Here is a 15,781-nt window from a genome sequence, read left to right as displayed (position 1 = left end):
TTACAGATCACAACTGAATTTCTCATGCAGTCCTCCTCCTCACTGCACTGAAAGTCAACAGAGAACACAAAGTGGTAGAGACCAAGGCAGAGTCAATGCCAACCCATGCCTTCGTAACTCAGGACAACAAAAAAATTTGTACACAACTACTGTCCCAGCTATTAAAGACACAGTAAGACCACGGGACAGAAAGAAATGTTAAACAGAGAAGCTGCAAACATGTACAGATCACGCATGCTTCAAAAACCTGAAGTCATACGTTCCAACTTTTGCATTTGGTCACACAGTATTGTGGCATATGTAACTATGCATCGCTGTGAATATGAGAGGTTTGCTAGTATGTTTCTTTTTTTTTTCCAAGACCAAATAAATGGAGGAGGTATGTCTTTGTATGCTGTTTCAATCAATCATTTGTCTGAAATAAGTGACAGTCATTCCGAACTGGAACTCTGCAGGATAAATATCCCAGAAAATTCCTTTCTTTTTGTAGTTGTTGCCTTCGGAATTACCAAAAATTCAATTCGCATTTGTATCCCTGAAATTTGCCAAGTCATTTCAGTTCTTCTTCACAAATGACCATAGTTTTGACTGCTACAGAAAGTTAGTCTGTTTTAATGCTCACTAGTTAGTCTGAAAGCACCACAACAGATTGCAATTATGTCTCAACACAATTTCTAACCCTTCTGCAGAAATGGATGAAGTGCCATTGCAGAAATTGTAAAGGGGGCAAATGTCTCACAGAAATAACACTAGAACACAGGACAAACTGTTCAACACTGTTCATCTTTGATTCTTGCTTGTGTGATAACTACAGTACAAAATCCTCCAAAATTAAGACCAACTTCAAGCCAACGTAACCACAAAAACTGCCCAGCTGTCTAACTACAGCGGAACATGACCCCGGCGGGTGGGGGTAAGATTGAATGCTGTACAGAAATGTCTCATTCATAATTGGCACCATTCAACACATATACATCAGATAACAATGACAATCTGCTGGATGTACTTCAACACATGAAGCACCACATGCTTTGAGGCAGGTCTCTCAACACATTCTGTTACTGCTAGCTTCTGACATTACTGGAGTTTGAGACAGACGGCAACAAGGAGAAGCGCTTGTTCAATACCCCTTCTTAAACTGGGGGCACAGGAAATGTAGTGGGTATAATGGCGAGGGCCCCTAAATGTGCATCAAGGCTCACTTGTGGCTTAAATTAATGTACAAAACTCAACACAAGACTAGTTCCATCTAACAAATGTCACAAATGAGATTTGAGAAAGCTTTCTTTAAAAGAGCAGCGTGTTCAGTCAATGCTGCCTAGACCTAAAAGGGCAAAGACGGCCAGCACGCACTAATGGGAGCTCTGAGGATTTGATTAATAAAAGAGAAGCAAACAGCCAGCCTATGTTTGGGCAAGGCAGAGGCAGTGAGAGAAGGTGGCAATGTTTCCGAGCACAGAGACTGGGGTTTAAAGGAGTGGTGAGGAGGTTGGTCTGGGGTTGGGGCCTCTGAATATGTGCTTTTGCCATCTCTCGCCAAGACTAGATCATCACCAGCACAAATGGCCTGGCCTCATCTTTCTAATGATAGAAGTTCCCCAAAAATGAAAAGTACAAAATTAAAAAACAAAAAGGACAACCGAACAAAAAAGCAATAATAAAATAAGCCTGCTCAGGTGTGCTCTAGCTTAGCAGTCACTCTTCCACAGTTTGATAGTCTTGTCGTTTTCTAGAGCCGCTGAAGCAATGATGTTTTCTGTGGGGTGGCAGGCAGTTGAGATCACCACATCTAGAGCATGAGAGGAGAGATTATTTTAAGGGTTTTAAGAGAGACTGCCCAGCATATGTTTTTTAAGTTGTATAAACTTGATCATTCAACCAGATGAGTGCCTAGGTGACTCAAGAGAAATATTTCTGCCATACTGTTTCCTTACCTGTGTGACCCTGTAGTTTCTGTACGATCTCCTTGGTCTGCAAGTTCCAGATATAAACCATGTTGTCTTCTGATCCAGAGACAATCCACTGAAAAGGAAATTTGGGTGCTATTATATTGCATGCATTATATGTGCCAAGCAAACTTTTAAAAACATCTGTCTTAATATGAATAGTATTCAACAATTACATTTATAAATTAAATTTACGAGAAGCAACTTTTTTTTAATTGGATTTAAAATTGGAAAGAAGCTGAACAATTCGAGGGAAAAAAAAAAAACCTCACCTTTCCACCTGTGACTGAGAAATTTGCAAATATGCAGTACTTCTCATTTTTATGACCGGTGTAGGTTTTCAAACACTAAATGAGAAATATGTTGAATTAAAACAGACCACACTAGATTAGTAAAATCTCCAGTTCTAAACCCCATTTTTCTTTTACCCCTTTGATTTTAGCACTGGTGGATTAGACTTGAGAAACCTTGTGAACATTACCATGATATTACATAATCATATCATTTATGTGATTCCATATGGCTGTAATCTTATTATTTAGGAGATTAAATCCGCTTTAAGACATTGTACTACATTATTCACTTTAAAATGTACTAGACAAAAAATAGTTTTAAAAATTAACATTTATTAATTCATTTAAATAAAATTTTAAAAAACCTCACCTTGCCTTTGCTGTAGTCCCAAAGCTTCAGAGTGCTATAAAGGGAAAAAAAATGCATCTTAAATTTCAAATATCAGCAGTTCCAAAAAGGGAAGTTATTCTTACAACTTTCCCTGAGACCCAAAACCAATATTTGTCATATTAAGAACTTGGCCTTAAAATGCCAAGCAGCAGCAGTGAAGAGACTGTGGAGAAGACCCAGCCTCAGCACAGTAGGAGCCCTAATACTCACTTATCCAACGTGGCAGCCAGAATGTATTTGCCATTGGGGGAAAATTTCACAAAGGACACAGGGGGGTTGTCATCGTCTGAAACATAGATGCAGAGTTAGGGTACTTGCACAAGTAATATGAAAAATGTATTATTAATATTTGTTTCTCTGTGTGGCTTGAACGCATAAAGGCTTCAAGAACATGCAGTGCCCCACTGGCCTCAAACAGACTTACCAATTAGTGTTTTAAGGCACTGGCCTGATGCTGTGTCCCAAATGCGGCTGTCAACACATACAAACAACAGTTATGTGTTTAGTCTCTCATGGCATCTACCACTCTTCTCATTTAGGAGCCATTTAGATTACGTATAACAGTAGAAGTTTACTCACCAGAGCCCATCATAGCTGCTGGACACAATCAGGGATCCATCTCTGTTAAAATGGACCTGAAACATAAGGCACATGTTGACTCACCCATAAAAGACACACACACACACACACACACACACACACACACACACACACACACACACACACACACACACACACACACACACACTCTACAAACTTGCCACATAGACCTCTGGGACTTGGTTCCTGCCCTTTCCTACATTTACTTTTACGGCATTGAGGTGACGCTTTTATCCAAAGCGACTTATAATTAGGACTGAGTACAATTATTTTTCTCTCTTTTTTGAGCAACTGATTGTTAAAGGCCACTGCATTAGTACAGAAAACTACTGAATCAAAAGATTTCTGTTCTTTTCCAGGTTTGGAAATTTAAATTCCACCAGACTTTCCAAACCTTGCCAATAACATTTCAATTCTGATTAACAGCCAGGTGAGAATGCAAGTTTCAGATCAGAGGAGATGGATACTCACTGCGGAGACTGGGTCCGAATGGGCTGGCAAGGTCTTCAGACACTTCCCTGTCTTAACATCCCATATCCGAACGCTCTCATCAAACTAACAAGCAAAAGGGTAGCTGTCACGCTTACATCAAGTAACGCTGAATACGCCAATGTCTTGTATAAAATGACAAAAGAAAAGGTTTTTTATTTTTTGGACTTACTGATCCAGACACGATGAGGTTGGACTGAGGGTTGAAATTACAGCAAAATACGTAGTTGCTGTGACCCTTTAAGGTTTTCAAGCATTTTCCCTGATAAAACAAAAACATCAGAGCCAATAAAACACCCAATACCAGACTCCTACAAACTCATAAGATGTGCATTTTGTATATGAAAATGTTCAGTTTTATACTTCCCCATATGCAGCATTTAGTTCCTTCACACCTGTCTCCAATATTAGGAAGCTATTCAAGGCATGCATGAACTGGATCACGTGTGTTAAAATTAGGGGTGGTGCTAAAGTTATGGCAGCAGACTTGGACATGCCATCTTACTTATGGCTGGGCTTTAATGTTCAGGCTGTGGGGTTCTGAGTCAGATCTTAGCTTTGCTCTATGCTGTGTGACTTACGGAGCTGACGTCCCAGATCTTCAGGGTCTTGTCGTCGGACGCTGAGACAAGGAGGTTGGAGTCAGAGGACCAGGCCACATCTGAGATGCCCTACAGGAAGGCAATAACCAGTGATGTGAGTCACAGGTTAAAGCAGCACTGCGTTAGTGGCATCTCTGCACAATGTGGCCTCTTTTACTGAACTTACAAGTTTGTGCCCAGATATTGTCTTCTCAAATTTCCCATCATATGCACCCCATATTTTGATTAGTTTATCAGCAGCTGAAAATATAAAAAAAACATCAGTTTTAGTGATTACAAAACGCAGTTGTGACAAAGAGCAACAGTAAACAATAAACAATATATTATATGATATAACCTTATGAGTAAGAAACAATGAAGAGCTATTTTTGTTATTTGGATCTAGGACCAAGACTAAGAAAGGAATATGACAGTGTCTCTCTTTATTCAGTTTGCCAAATCAATACTTAAAGTATTTTGTCCATTACAGGTAACTTGATACAGAAAATTAACAATCTTACTCTAATCCAAGTGCATAATTTGCTTAATTTTAAAAATCTGTTGGGGAAAGCACTGCCATTATGTTGCTGGAACAATGTCTAACTTGTCCACAACTGATGAATCCACTTACATGAGCTAGCAAGCCATTCACCACTTGGGCTGAACTTTACGGAGGAGACTGCTTTTGTATGGCCAGCTAGCGTAAATTTTAGGGTGTAGTTTGGCTTCACAGGTGCTGACTAGATCAGGAGGAAAGATTAAAAGAATTAAGAGAATTAGGAGGTGTATATATCCTTCAGTTTATCCTCAAATTACAAACAACAGGTTGATGACTTGGGTTCTACCTGCACTACCACACGAGCAAATACACAAATTGGGGAAACGATTACCCTTTCAAAAAGCTGCTGACATTAACAACACCCCCCACCTAAAAAAAATCTTATCTAAAAAAGTCACAAAACCCCCTCCACAATATCTCTATAAACAATAGAACATGTGCCAAACTGTGTTTTTCGTCAGAGCAATAGCTTCAGACCAACAGTGTATGAAAGTAATTCTTCTGTGTGTCTTAAGGCGTTTGTTGTGTGGTGTCTGGTGCACTTCTAATGCAGCTCCTCACCTTGCTCTGGCTGGCAGAGGCAGCAGAAGCTGTTTGTGTCTTAGTGGCTTCGGTTTCTGGTTTCTTTTCTTCGGTTGCCATAGTGACCAAGTAGTAGAGACTGGGTTTAGAGAATCAGGGTCCACCTCAACCAAGCCTATCAAATATATATTTCTGTTTAAAAACTGTATAATGTTAAAAGAAAATAACTCATTTTAAAACATACAAAAGGTGTACTACTAAACTAAGATACAAGATTAGGGAAACGATGGCTTGAAGATTAACGCTGACACATCACCAAATAAGAAAAATGCCCTATGCATCCTTTAACACTGTCCTGTTTGTTTGCTTGTTTATATTAACTTAGCAAAGACATATTTGAGGTTTAAATTTAACTTTTTTAGTTTTGCATAGCTATCAGGTATTTAAAGATTATTACCACAATCGTGCACAATTCATCCTGAAACCACTGCACTCTTGCCTCAGTGTCAAGTCAAATAATCTCAGACAGATTTGGTCCATGTCATTTCTGACACGTTATGGCATACTAGAATATGAGCAAAGTGTTCCTTAAGATTTTCAATTTTGGTCTAACCTGTTCTTAACTTTGTCTAACTTGCTTGCTTTAGATAACCAGCCAACTCTAAAACTTGTCCTGTCACTAAATTTACTACTTACTACTCGTTTGTCATTGGCTGGTCTCATCCACAGATAAGCCGCACACACAAACACACACAGAGAGAGAGAAAGAGAGAATCCACGTGAGCAGTTTTAAGAAGACAATTAAGACACTAGCTGGCTACAAAAAAATCTAAACTAATAGCCACCATCTTGTTAGGCATATATGGGTTTTTCAAAATAAATCAAAACACGTATTCCAATGACACTGACAATGAAAGAAAAGGAAAAAGCAAGCATCAACAGACAAAGCATATGACGCCTAGCGTCTAAAACTCGCTAACACTCCTATAACTAGCTAAACCACTGCAAAAATAACCGGAGCACTACCTATAAACTGGAAAAGTACATTACTTAACTCAGCTAGTCAACTATCCATCTCCTCTAAAACCCATCGCTTAGCTAGTTAGCTAGCAGATAACCACCAGGCCACGACATACAGCAGCAGCTAGCTTAGCTAAGATAGACTGTTTAATGTACCTCTGAAGCAGAGCACCTAAGAATTCACACACAGCGACTTGTGTCCGTCGCTCACTGAGTGCTGTCCTGATTTTCCTGCCCCGTGGGTTTTTATTCTCCTGGCCAGCCACCTAAAGAGGGCCTTGGGCGGCGTGAACGCCAAAATCGCCTCAGATCACAACACAGCAGCTAGCCGCTAGCTCGGTAACAGCAGAGCTACGAGCCAACACTCGAACATCCCATTTTTTCAGATAAACGAATCTCTACGTTCAAAACTGGTGAGAAGGTCGCTGACACTGTTTAATGTTTGCACAACCAAACCGACAAAACGTTACCCATCTCATTAGGTAAAACTGAGCGGCTAGCTGGGTTAGCCGGCTAAGCTAAAATAAGATACCGTTGGTGCGAGACCATCCGCGAGGGATGCCATTCTGTCCACATGCACTCTTCGGCTTTACATCCATTCAAACAATAAAGGACGAAGAGAAAAGAGGAAACAAACTCACCGTCGAAATCCGTGAGTGTGCGAGTGTTAAAACGTACGCGCGGACCCGAGGGGCTTATCATGAAACGGATTTGTGGATAATCTGTAAATATCTGGTTTTCTGTTTACACTGGACTACGAGGTTTGACGCGCGACCACAGCCTTCTCGAGCGCAGGCTCAGGCTGGGGAAGTGTGGCGGGGAGGAGGAGGCCCGCTACGCGCATGCGCGGCATTTGACGGACAGGCGAGGACTCGCGACGGCAAGTCTGAAAGGACCGACTTAATAGACGCGTTTCGCTTTGGAGGCTTGGACGTCGTAGTATCGCCTACATTTTGTTGACAACATGCAATTTAAACGTTATACAGAAACACACGTAGTTGACATCCTTATGGTTCTTCATTAACCCTTAACGGAAATGTTGACTGTCTTAAATATTCAACAGTTAAAAATAAAACAAAAAGTAATAACAGGTCAGAATTTCTATTTACAATCTGCTAATATACACTATACTGACTATTACTTAACTCTAAGTAAAACAAATGTTGTCTACTAATTTAATTATGGTTAATAGGTAAATATTTATACCTTCCACATTTTCTGACAGGGAAAATGCTAAACAAAAAACAAACAAAAAAAAAACAGACAAACATAAATCTAGTAGTGCGGCATAAATTCTTCTGCGTTAATCCTGATCGCTTTTTGCCCTTGGGGATACGTTTTAACTTAATATGTGTGTCAAATGAAGTTTGGACGGCTGTGAAGGCGACAGGCCCCCTTCATCTTAGGAAGCGCGAGTGAAGCGGCGCTGCCGCTGCGCATGCGCAAGGCTCTCTCCCGTACCTCATCTCTGTGCTGCTTGTCTTAGCCTCCGGACCACGGCAAGCTAACCCTCCGTGGAGCCCCAGAAGAAAGTAATTTGGCGAAAAATATCTGTTTCCCTTTTTTAACGTGCCACGGGATGCCGAGGTTGTTGTCGCCGTGCGATGAACTTGCGGTTGCGCGTAGCTGTTTGCTAAAAATAAGCTAACCAGTGAACTGTGGGGACTAGCATTGTTTTTCCAACAAAGCGACGATACAAGAACAGACTCGACTCCGCTCGAATGTGAAGCGAATTAACGCTCACTTCTGCTCTCCGGGTTACCAGTTCATTCAAGTAGACTTGGGATTTTCTTGTGAGTTTATTTTAACACACAAACGTTAGCTAGTGTAGCCCGAATTTCAAAATATTTAAGCTTTGGTAGCCATTTGCTAGCAAGATGGCTAACTTAGCTAGTCGGCTAAAACCCGCCATGTTTTGATGGATGCTGCTAAGCTACGATGCTAAGCTAACGATGCTAATAACATTTTACTCCATTAAAAAGCATACGGTGCGTTGTTTTTTTTTAAATGCGCGATCACACACTTTCTCGGCTGTGGTCAGTGTTTTTGCTGTGTTTTTATGCGTTGTGTGTTAATATTTCAGTTGTTCGTGTAGCAGTGTAGCTAGGTTAAGCTAAGCTACTCCCCGCCGAGTCTAGCCTAGCTACGTTAGCTAACGCTAGCTGGGAGAAATCTCGGTTGTAAATATGTCTGCTACATGTGTAGGTCATGCTTTCTGGGGTGGTTAAGACTTGTTATTATTTTTTTTATATAGTTATACCGCTTTAACGTGACGTGCCGTCACCTTTACGTTTATTTTCCGCTCTAGGAATGAATGAAGCGAATCAGGCGGGAGGTGAACATTAGCTGGTTGGCTAGTCGAGAAGCTGTGTGCAGTCCCAGGTTGGGTGATTTAAGGCTCGCAGCTTGTGTGGCAGTTGCTGTCGATGCGAGTCAGCGTCTGTGCTGTGTGTTCACCTGTAGCACGTATTTGACAGTCGGAAAGATCCCTCATGAAACACTTTTGCGAGCATAGCTTAACGTGACAGGCACCTTTTTCCTTTCCGTTTTATGTGGCAATCTCACGTAGGATGGCTCACTAGCTAGCACCATGTTGCTGTCAGCATGCCTAAAAATCACACTAGCTGCTGTTTTATTGCAGATGTGCAAATAAAAGGACGTCTCCGAATACGTGCTTGTAAATGTTGGCTAGTTCAATTTTGTGTTGTAACCATGATTAGCTAGTGTTTTCTCTGTCTGTTTTACTTGAGATAGTTAGAAGCTTAGGTTCAAGGTGTTTAGACGTGTGTTGCTATTTTTATGCTTTTCTTATGTTTGTCCAAGAACCTTGAGAAACATGTTCAGTTAGGTATGAGGTTTGTTGCAGAGTGCATTGTAATGAATGTTAGGTGCTGTTTCATAAATGACTTGCCTCACCCAGATCATCATAAATGCTTGTATGAAGAACCATAATTTGTACAATTTGTTTGGTCTTTTTTCCCTAGAGGTTACAAGGTCAGGTTCTGCAATAGGATGTAGTCCCTCTTGAATGAGCGAAAAAGAGAGCGAGAAAACCAGAGAGAGCGTCTGTGGAAAAATTCCTCACCAGCATCAGCCGTGTGAAGAGCAGGCAAGAACCTGAAACTGCAGGTCTTCTGCTGAAACGAGATGTCGGATGTCACGTCGCCAACTCCAGAGCCTCCTCAGATCATTAACCCCCCACCTCCCGAGGTGACCAACCCTGCTAAACCTGGCCGCAAGACGAATCAGCTGCAGTACATGCAGAATGTAGTGGTCAAGACACTGTGGAGGCATCAGTTCGCTTGGCCTTTCTATCAGCCTGTTGATGCTGTCAAGCTCGGATTGCCAGTGAGTGTTAAAAGTAGCTCTTAACATTTGATTTGCATTGGATTTCAACATAACTGCATTTCGCAGTCTTTGACGTTTGTGCTCCAAAACTAGTCTTGTGGTTTTTCCCTGTCATAATAAATAATGCTTCCATGGAGAAGTAGTTCACTGTGTGATTTAGACTGGACTTGTTAAACTTAATAGCAGTTGTTTGCAGCTCTAGGGTGTTTATGACCAGTTTATACAACAGTTCTCCTGAGCTGTTGTGCTAATAGTAAGCTCTAATATTTATGCTGTTAAACATTCACACTCAGTGGTTTAAATATTGTTTCCATACTGGTCTCATTTTTAGGGGTACAAACATTAAGACTTTTATTTTAAGCATGATGTCTCTGTTTATTAGGACTATCACAAGATTATAAAAAATCCAATGGACATGGGTACTATCAAGAAAAGGCTGGAGAATGTGTATTACTGGAGTGCTAGCGAGTGCATGCAAGACTTCAACACAATGTTTACTAACTGTTACATCTACAACAAGGTGAGTCCCTTCAGTTCCATCCTAACATTCAGAAATGAGAATTTATCTGTGATATGTTGAGACAACCTGAGGCGCCATTCTCAGGTTTCGTGTTTGTGTGTTTTTTCCTGATCAATTAGCCAACAGATGACATTGTTTTGATGGCTCAAGCACTGGAGAAGATCTTCCTGCAGAAGGTGGCCTTGATGCCCCAGGAAGAGGTGGAGCTGCTGCCTCCTGCGCCTAAAGGCAAGGGCCGCAAACCTGGCCCAGGTACAAGGACAGTAGCTGCTGTCTGCTGGAGCTGTGCTCGTGCTGAAGCTATTCCAGTGCACCTGTTGCTTGCTAAACTAGATCTGGGTATTCTGTATGCCTGTAAATGCATATCAGTTAGTTTTAACCTTTATTCACAGATGTTTGCATGAACATTTATTTATAAGTGCGTTTCGGTGTTATAAATTATATTGAAAGCGTCTGGCCAACACCTGCCCGTTGGTCAATAGGGGGTCACTCACAAAAGAGGCAAGTAAAGCTTAATACAGTCAGACAGACAACTTCAGAGTTCAACAGTGGTGCAAGCTTTGCTGGATTACAATTTACAGTAAACTGTAAAACATATGGCTGCTTATTTATTACAACTATAAAGTAGGTAAAGGTGGTATAGCCGCATAGTGCTGGTCCCTGAAAACAATTTTGGATGTGGCCAAGTCTCCGTGCTCTATCGTTTGAACATAGACGTGTGTTCTGGTCTAAATGCAGGCCAGCAGGAGGGAGCGGTGTCTTCTGGCTCGCCACCCTCCACGTTCCCGGTTGCCACGCCACCAGGCTCTCAGACCACTGTCATCTCCTCCCCTGCGGTGCCCACCCTCACCCCCAGCACACCCTCTGTACAGAACACAACCGTCGCTCCCATCGTGCCCGGCATGCCGCCGTCGCAGCCCGTCGTCAAAGTAAGTCCCGACACCGAGAGTCCAGAACACGAGCACCCTCGCTCCAGCGGCGTGCGCGCGACAGTCCCTCACCCGCGTGTGCTTCCGTGCCTGTGTGTGCTGTCTTCTGTCTCCCAGAAGAAAGGGGTGAAGCGGAAAGCGGACACCACCACCCCCACTACCTCGGCCATCACCGCCAGCCGCAGCGAGTCCCCCACGGCTCTCTCCGAGGGCAAGCCGGCCAAGGTGGCGGCGCGGCGCGAGAGCACCGGTCGCCCCATCAAGCCCCCCAAGAAGGACCTGGAGGACGGCGAGGGGGGCCAGCACGGGGGCAAGCGTGGGCGCCTCTCCGACCACCTCAAGTACTGCGACACCATCCTCAAAGAAATGCTGTCCAAGAAGCACGCTGCCTACGCCTGGCCCTTCTACAAGCCCGTCGACGCAGAGGCCCTCGAGCTGCATGATTACCATGACATTATCAAACATCCCATGGACTTAAGTACAGTCAAAGTGCGTAGCCCACACGCTCCCTCACTGCAGACCTTCAGTGGCTTTTCAGTACCTACTTTTGCCGCAACGTATAGACTTTATTCCAGTGTAATTGACGAGATCTGATTTCAGGCGTTTCCATGTTAAGATTCAAGTTCAAGTGTCTGTGTTGCAGAAAAAGATGGACAATCGGGAATACCAGGATGCACAGAGCTTTGCCACAGACGTGCGATTAATGTTCTCAAATTGTTACAAGTACAACCCGCCTGATCATGAAGTCGTAGCCATGGCGCGAAAACTACAAGTAAGTCTTGTTCCTCCTCTTTGTTTACGGTGTTTTTGGGTTGTCGGGAGTATATTTCTCCTGTAAACATTGTCTCTCCGCGCAGGACGTGTTTGAAATGCGCTTTGCTAAGATGCCAGACGAGACGGCGGAGGTGAGCACGCCCGGCGGTGCGGGCGGGGCGGCCGTGGTCAGTAAGAGCACCGCCAGTAGCGAGAGCAGCGGTGACTCCTCCACCTCCGACAGCTCCGACTCAGAGGAGGAGAGGGCCACGCGGCTTGCTGAGTTGCAGGAACAGGTGGGTGCGGAACAGGTGGGTTTCAGAACAAGGTCCGACTACATAATCTCCACAGGCCCAGGCAGGGCCTCTGCTGCTGCTTCTTTGAGCCTTTTGTCTTTCCTACACACACACACAAACTTTTTACATTCTACTAAGTCATGTGATTGTATGGGTTATACATTTGTATGTATGCATGCTTATATGTACCAAGACATTTATTTTTCATTTCGGTGCTCCAATTATTCCAGCATTTTGCTGAGCTTCCACTTTTAATAGTGGCTTGTAGTGCTTCTGAAAAGTAGATATTGCCACTCTTTGCTTAGCAGTAAAGGGTTTTTTGAAAAGAGTGGGTTTTTGTTTTCCCTTGGAAATCTATCCAAAGAAGCTTTTGTTTTTCATTTGAGTTTCCTTTTGGCATCTTGGGGTTCTGTGCCAAAAGGCAAATTTCATTCTCTACCCAGTCTGTTTCCCTCTTTCGTTCTGTCATTTCACAATAAGAACTTAACATGCACTTTTCTCTTTGTATTTAAGATGTTTACTTGTTCAGTGTAGGTCTAATCCAAGATGTATAGTTGTTAAAAAAAAAAAAACACACACTGAAAGTCATTAAATGTCCATGTCATGTTTCACTTGTACAACGTGTTAAATTGGTGACACACAAAGTAGAATCAGTATGCCCACCTCTGATCCTGTAGTTCTACCACCTTACAGAGTTCAGTTCCAACCCTGAGCTTCCACACCTTACTGTTTACTAAGGACTTCAGTAGCATCTGAATGGAATTAAACTAAACCCTGCAGGGTGGTTGATCTCCAGTACCTTAGTTGGACTCTTGAGCTAGAGCATGCCCATTAACCACAGACAAATGCTTTAGGAAAACACATGTTCAGTGTTTGTTTACTAGTTTTGGCGTCACGTCCTCTCAGTGGCTGCTGTGGTGTTGTGGGCTTAGTCTGGCCAGATCACTGATCCCACCCCCCCCTCCCCCCTGCCTCTATCCCTAGCTGAAAGCCGTCCACGAACAGCTAGCAGCGCTCTCGCAGGCGCCTGTAAGTAAACCAAAGAAGAAAAAAGAGAAGAAAGATAAGGACAAGAAAAAGAAGGACAACAAGCACAGCAAAGCCAAGCCTGACGATGACAAGAAGGCCAAGACGGGGCAGGCCGCGAAGCAGGCCCAGCAGAAAAAGGGCCCGGCCAGGAAAGCCAACAGCACCGTCCCTGGCAACAGGTTCTCTCGCGCTGCTCCAACATTTCACACCACACAGCTTAGTCGCAGGAAATGATGGCGATCGTATCCGCCCGGTCCCCTCGTACCGTACCGCCACACGCACAGCACGCGCTTTCACGTGCCCTAGGCCTATGTGGGTAATACCCGTGGGAATGGTTTGGGTGGCGTGCTGATTTGTAATGGCCTCTGTACCACACCTCTGTAAGGCAACCAAAGAAGGGAGCCAGAGGGGGCCCAGGCTACGAGTCGGACGACGAGGACACGGCGCTGCCCATGACGTATGACGAGAAGCGACAGCTGAGCCTGGACATCAACCGCCTGCCCGGGGAGAAGCTGGGCCGCGTCGTGCACATCATCCAGTCCCGGGAGCCCTCGCTGCGCGACTCCAATCCCGACGAGATTGAGATCGACTTTGAGACACTCAAACCCTCCACGTTGCGCGAGCTGGAGCGATACGTCAAGTCCTGTTTACAGAAGAAACAGAGGAAACCTTTACGTAAGTCCACCTTGTTTCTGTTTCACGCAGAAAAACCCTGCTGCAGTAGCAGCGCAAAGGCAGCAACCAGAAGCCTGGCATCAGTGGGAGAATTCCTGCTTGTGCTCACGTGCCCTACTGACTACTACTTAACCATGATGCGTGGTGATGAGACAAGGAGGGGTGTGTGTGTGTGTGTGTGTGTGTGTGTGTGTGTGTGTGTGTGTGTGTGTGTGTGTGTGTGTGTGTGTGTGTGTGTGTGTGTGTGTGTGTGTGTGTGTGTGTGTGTGCGTGCGTGCGTGCGTGCGTGCGCGTACGTGTGTATGTAGAGCACAGTGAAATGGTCAGGGTGCAGCCTTTTTACCCGTTTTCAAGAGACGAAATTAATTACTGCTGGCTGAGTGTCTGTAGAAGCGCCGTTACATAAATTCTACATTCCAGCTGCATGTTTTTCTCTATGCAGAAGAGTTTAGTTTTCCTAAATTGGAAGCAGGCTAACAACAGGTTCTGGATGTTGTCAGTAGAGGGTGCTGCTGGTCGGTGCTTAGGGTATGTAGTAATGCATGGATAAAGTCCCAGTCCCAGTTTCCTTTAAGACCCAATCTTAACCTTTTTAGAGAATCCCTACAGACTTGATTCCCTGTCCTGTTGTAGCTTATACTGCACAGGCCAGGTTTCAGTCCCTTTCTAAGTTAAGGCATGTTGAGTCTTTGCATGTTTAAGATTGTGAAAGCCGCCAGACTAGATAAAGCTAGAACAGCGACGCTTCTCCCACTATTCAAGTTCCCTACAACACTTATTTTGCTGATATGTTGAGAAAATTGAATTTTTACATTTTTTTTGACCCCTCCGAATCTGCATTTGAATATAACAACACGCAGCGATTAAAACCCGAACACAAAATAGCAACAACCCCTAGCATGGACTGTTGAATTTCTTTCCTATGAAAACTGAATTGAAAGCACTGTCCTCCGTGTGTTGCGTGTTCCTCCCACAGAGAAGGGCGGACCCGGGCAGGGCTCGGGGCCCTCGCGCCTCAGCGGCTCCAGCAGTTCCTCGGACTCAGGCAGCAGCAGTTCCAGTGGCTCCACCTCAGACAGCAGCGACTCCGACTGACCCCCCCACCCCCGGCCCCTTATCTACATTTTTACTTTTCTTTTCTGTTTCTGTTGTGTTTGTTTTTTTTTTTTTTTAATGTTGTTGTATGCAGTCATGGTTGTTTCTCTGAGACTTTTTTATAAGAAAGAAAAAAGAAACAATGAAAAATGCATCATGTCAGAACATGAAAGGGTTTTTTATTTTTGGGGTTTTTGGGTTTTTGTTTTTTTGTTTGTTTTTGGTTTTTTTTTGTTTTTGGTTGGTTGGTTGTTTTGTTTTTTTTTTGGAAAATACCATTATGGGGGGAAAAATGGGGGAAATTTAAATTAATAGATCATTTATTTCCACTGACTCTGAAAAGGATGTCCAGATCAACCAAACTAGAACTATGAACAAAGAAAAATTTCTTCTTTTTTTTAAAAAGCATACATGGAAAGAGAGACAACAGAATTGTCCTGACCCAACGCTGTTTGTAACTGGGCTGGCATTACAAAGCAACCAGTGGTGTGTCTGCAAGAAAGCGATGACAGAAGCTCACAGAACTTTTGCCTTGTTATCTTCCGCGCCTCTTGACCCCGTCGACAACTCTTTCCCTGCAGGCTATGTTGTATTTATTTTTATTTTATTCTCTTTATATTGTGCCTCCCCCCACACCAGTCTTTGTGCCATCAGTGGATTTATGTTTTTAACATTTTCTGTTAGTTTTGTTTGTTTCCTTTTGAACTGCTAGATGGAGCTGTATTTTATGTTTAT

General features: G+C 43.4%; 2 protein-coding genes across 6 annotated transcripts in view; one reads left to right on the top strand and one right to left on the bottom strand.

Annotated features, from left to right (window-relative positions):
• Nucleotides 1–7,190, bottom strand: part of wdr5 (WD repeat domain 5) — a 7,248-nt gene extending 58 nt beyond the window's left edge. Inside the window, exons 1-14 of the mRNA XM_027004090.2 lie at nt 7,043–7,190; nt 5,421–5,556; nt 4,932–5,040; nt 4,488–4,561; nt 4,301–4,390; nt 3,892–3,981; nt 3,702–3,785; nt 3,210–3,265; nt 3,055–3,101; nt 2,841–2,916; nt 2,610–2,643; nt 2,219–2,293; nt 1,935–2,022; nt 1–1,789 (exon numbers count right to left, since the gene is read on the bottom strand). The exon at nt 1–1,789 is cut by the window's left edge and continues 58 nt beyond it. Coding sequence (XP_026859891.1) covers nt 1,689–1,789; nt 1,935–2,022; nt 2,219–2,293; nt 2,610–2,643; nt 2,841–2,916; nt 3,055–3,101; nt 3,210–3,265; nt 3,702–3,785; nt 3,892–3,981; nt 4,301–4,390; nt 4,488–4,561; nt 4,932–5,040; nt 5,421–5,501 — 1,005 coding nt within the window. The 5' untranslated portion in view covers nt 5,502–5,556; nt 7,043–7,190 and the 3' untranslated portion in view covers nt 1–1,688. The remainder of the gene's footprint in view (nt 1,790–1,934; nt 2,023–2,218; nt 2,294–2,609; nt 2,644–2,840; nt 2,917–3,054; nt 3,102–3,209; nt 3,266–3,701; nt 3,786–3,891; nt 3,982–4,300; nt 4,391–4,487; nt 4,562–4,931; nt 5,041–5,420; nt 5,557–7,042) is intronic.
• Nucleotides 7,191–7,851: 661 nt separating this feature from the next.
• Nucleotides 7,852–15,243, top strand: brd3a (bromodomain containing 3a). 5 transcript variants are annotated; one of them, XM_027004198.2, is made up of 11 exons: nt 7,852–7,933; nt 9,386–9,749; nt 10,132–10,269; nt 10,389–10,521; nt 11,008–11,198; nt 11,316–11,687; nt 11,842–11,970; nt 12,056–12,262; nt 13,232–13,455; nt 13,662–13,951; nt 14,928–15,243. In XM_027004198.2, exons 2-11 carry the CDS (start codon nt 9,549–9,551, stop codon nt 15,044–15,046), a joined length of 2,004 nt encoding a protein of 667 aa, XP_026859999.2. In that variant the 5' UTR covers nt 7,852–7,933; nt 9,386–9,548; the 3' UTR covers nt 15,047–15,243. The 5 variants fall into 5 exon arrangements, with proteins under 5 accessions (XP_026859999.2, XP_035383510.1, XP_026860001.2 ...); XM_035527617.1 differs by having other exon boundaries at nt 7,863–8,194; nt 10,389–10,497; XM_027004200.2 differs by having other exon boundaries at nt 7,863–8,194; nt 11,319–11,687.
• Nucleotides 15,244–15,781: the final 538 nt, after the last annotated feature.

This window comes from Electrophorus electricus, chromosome 6 (assembly GCF_013358815.1).
Source record: "Electrophorus electricus isolate fEleEle1 chromosome 6, fEleEle1.pri, whole genome shotgun sequence".
Classification (NCBI taxonomy): Eukaryota; Metazoa; Chordata; class Actinopteri; order Gymnotiformes; family Gymnotidae; genus Electrophorus; species Electrophorus electricus.
This window is presented reverse-complemented; position numbering and strand designations above follow the sequence as displayed.

Bases quoted from the DNA above. Each gene is read 5' to 3' on its own strand.
- brd3a (XM_027004198.2), top strand. From the start codon at position 9,549: ATGTCGGATGTCACGTCGCCAACTCCAGAGCCTCCTCAGATCATTAAC. The intron at 10,270-10,388 runs GTGAGTCCCTTC...CTGATCAATTAG, and splicing joins ACTGTTACATCTACAACAAG to CCAACAGATGACATTGTTTT. The intron at 11,971-12,055 runs GTAAGTCTTGTT...CTCTCCGCGCAG, and splicing joins CCATGGCGCGAAAACTACAA to GACGTGTTTGAAATGCGCTT.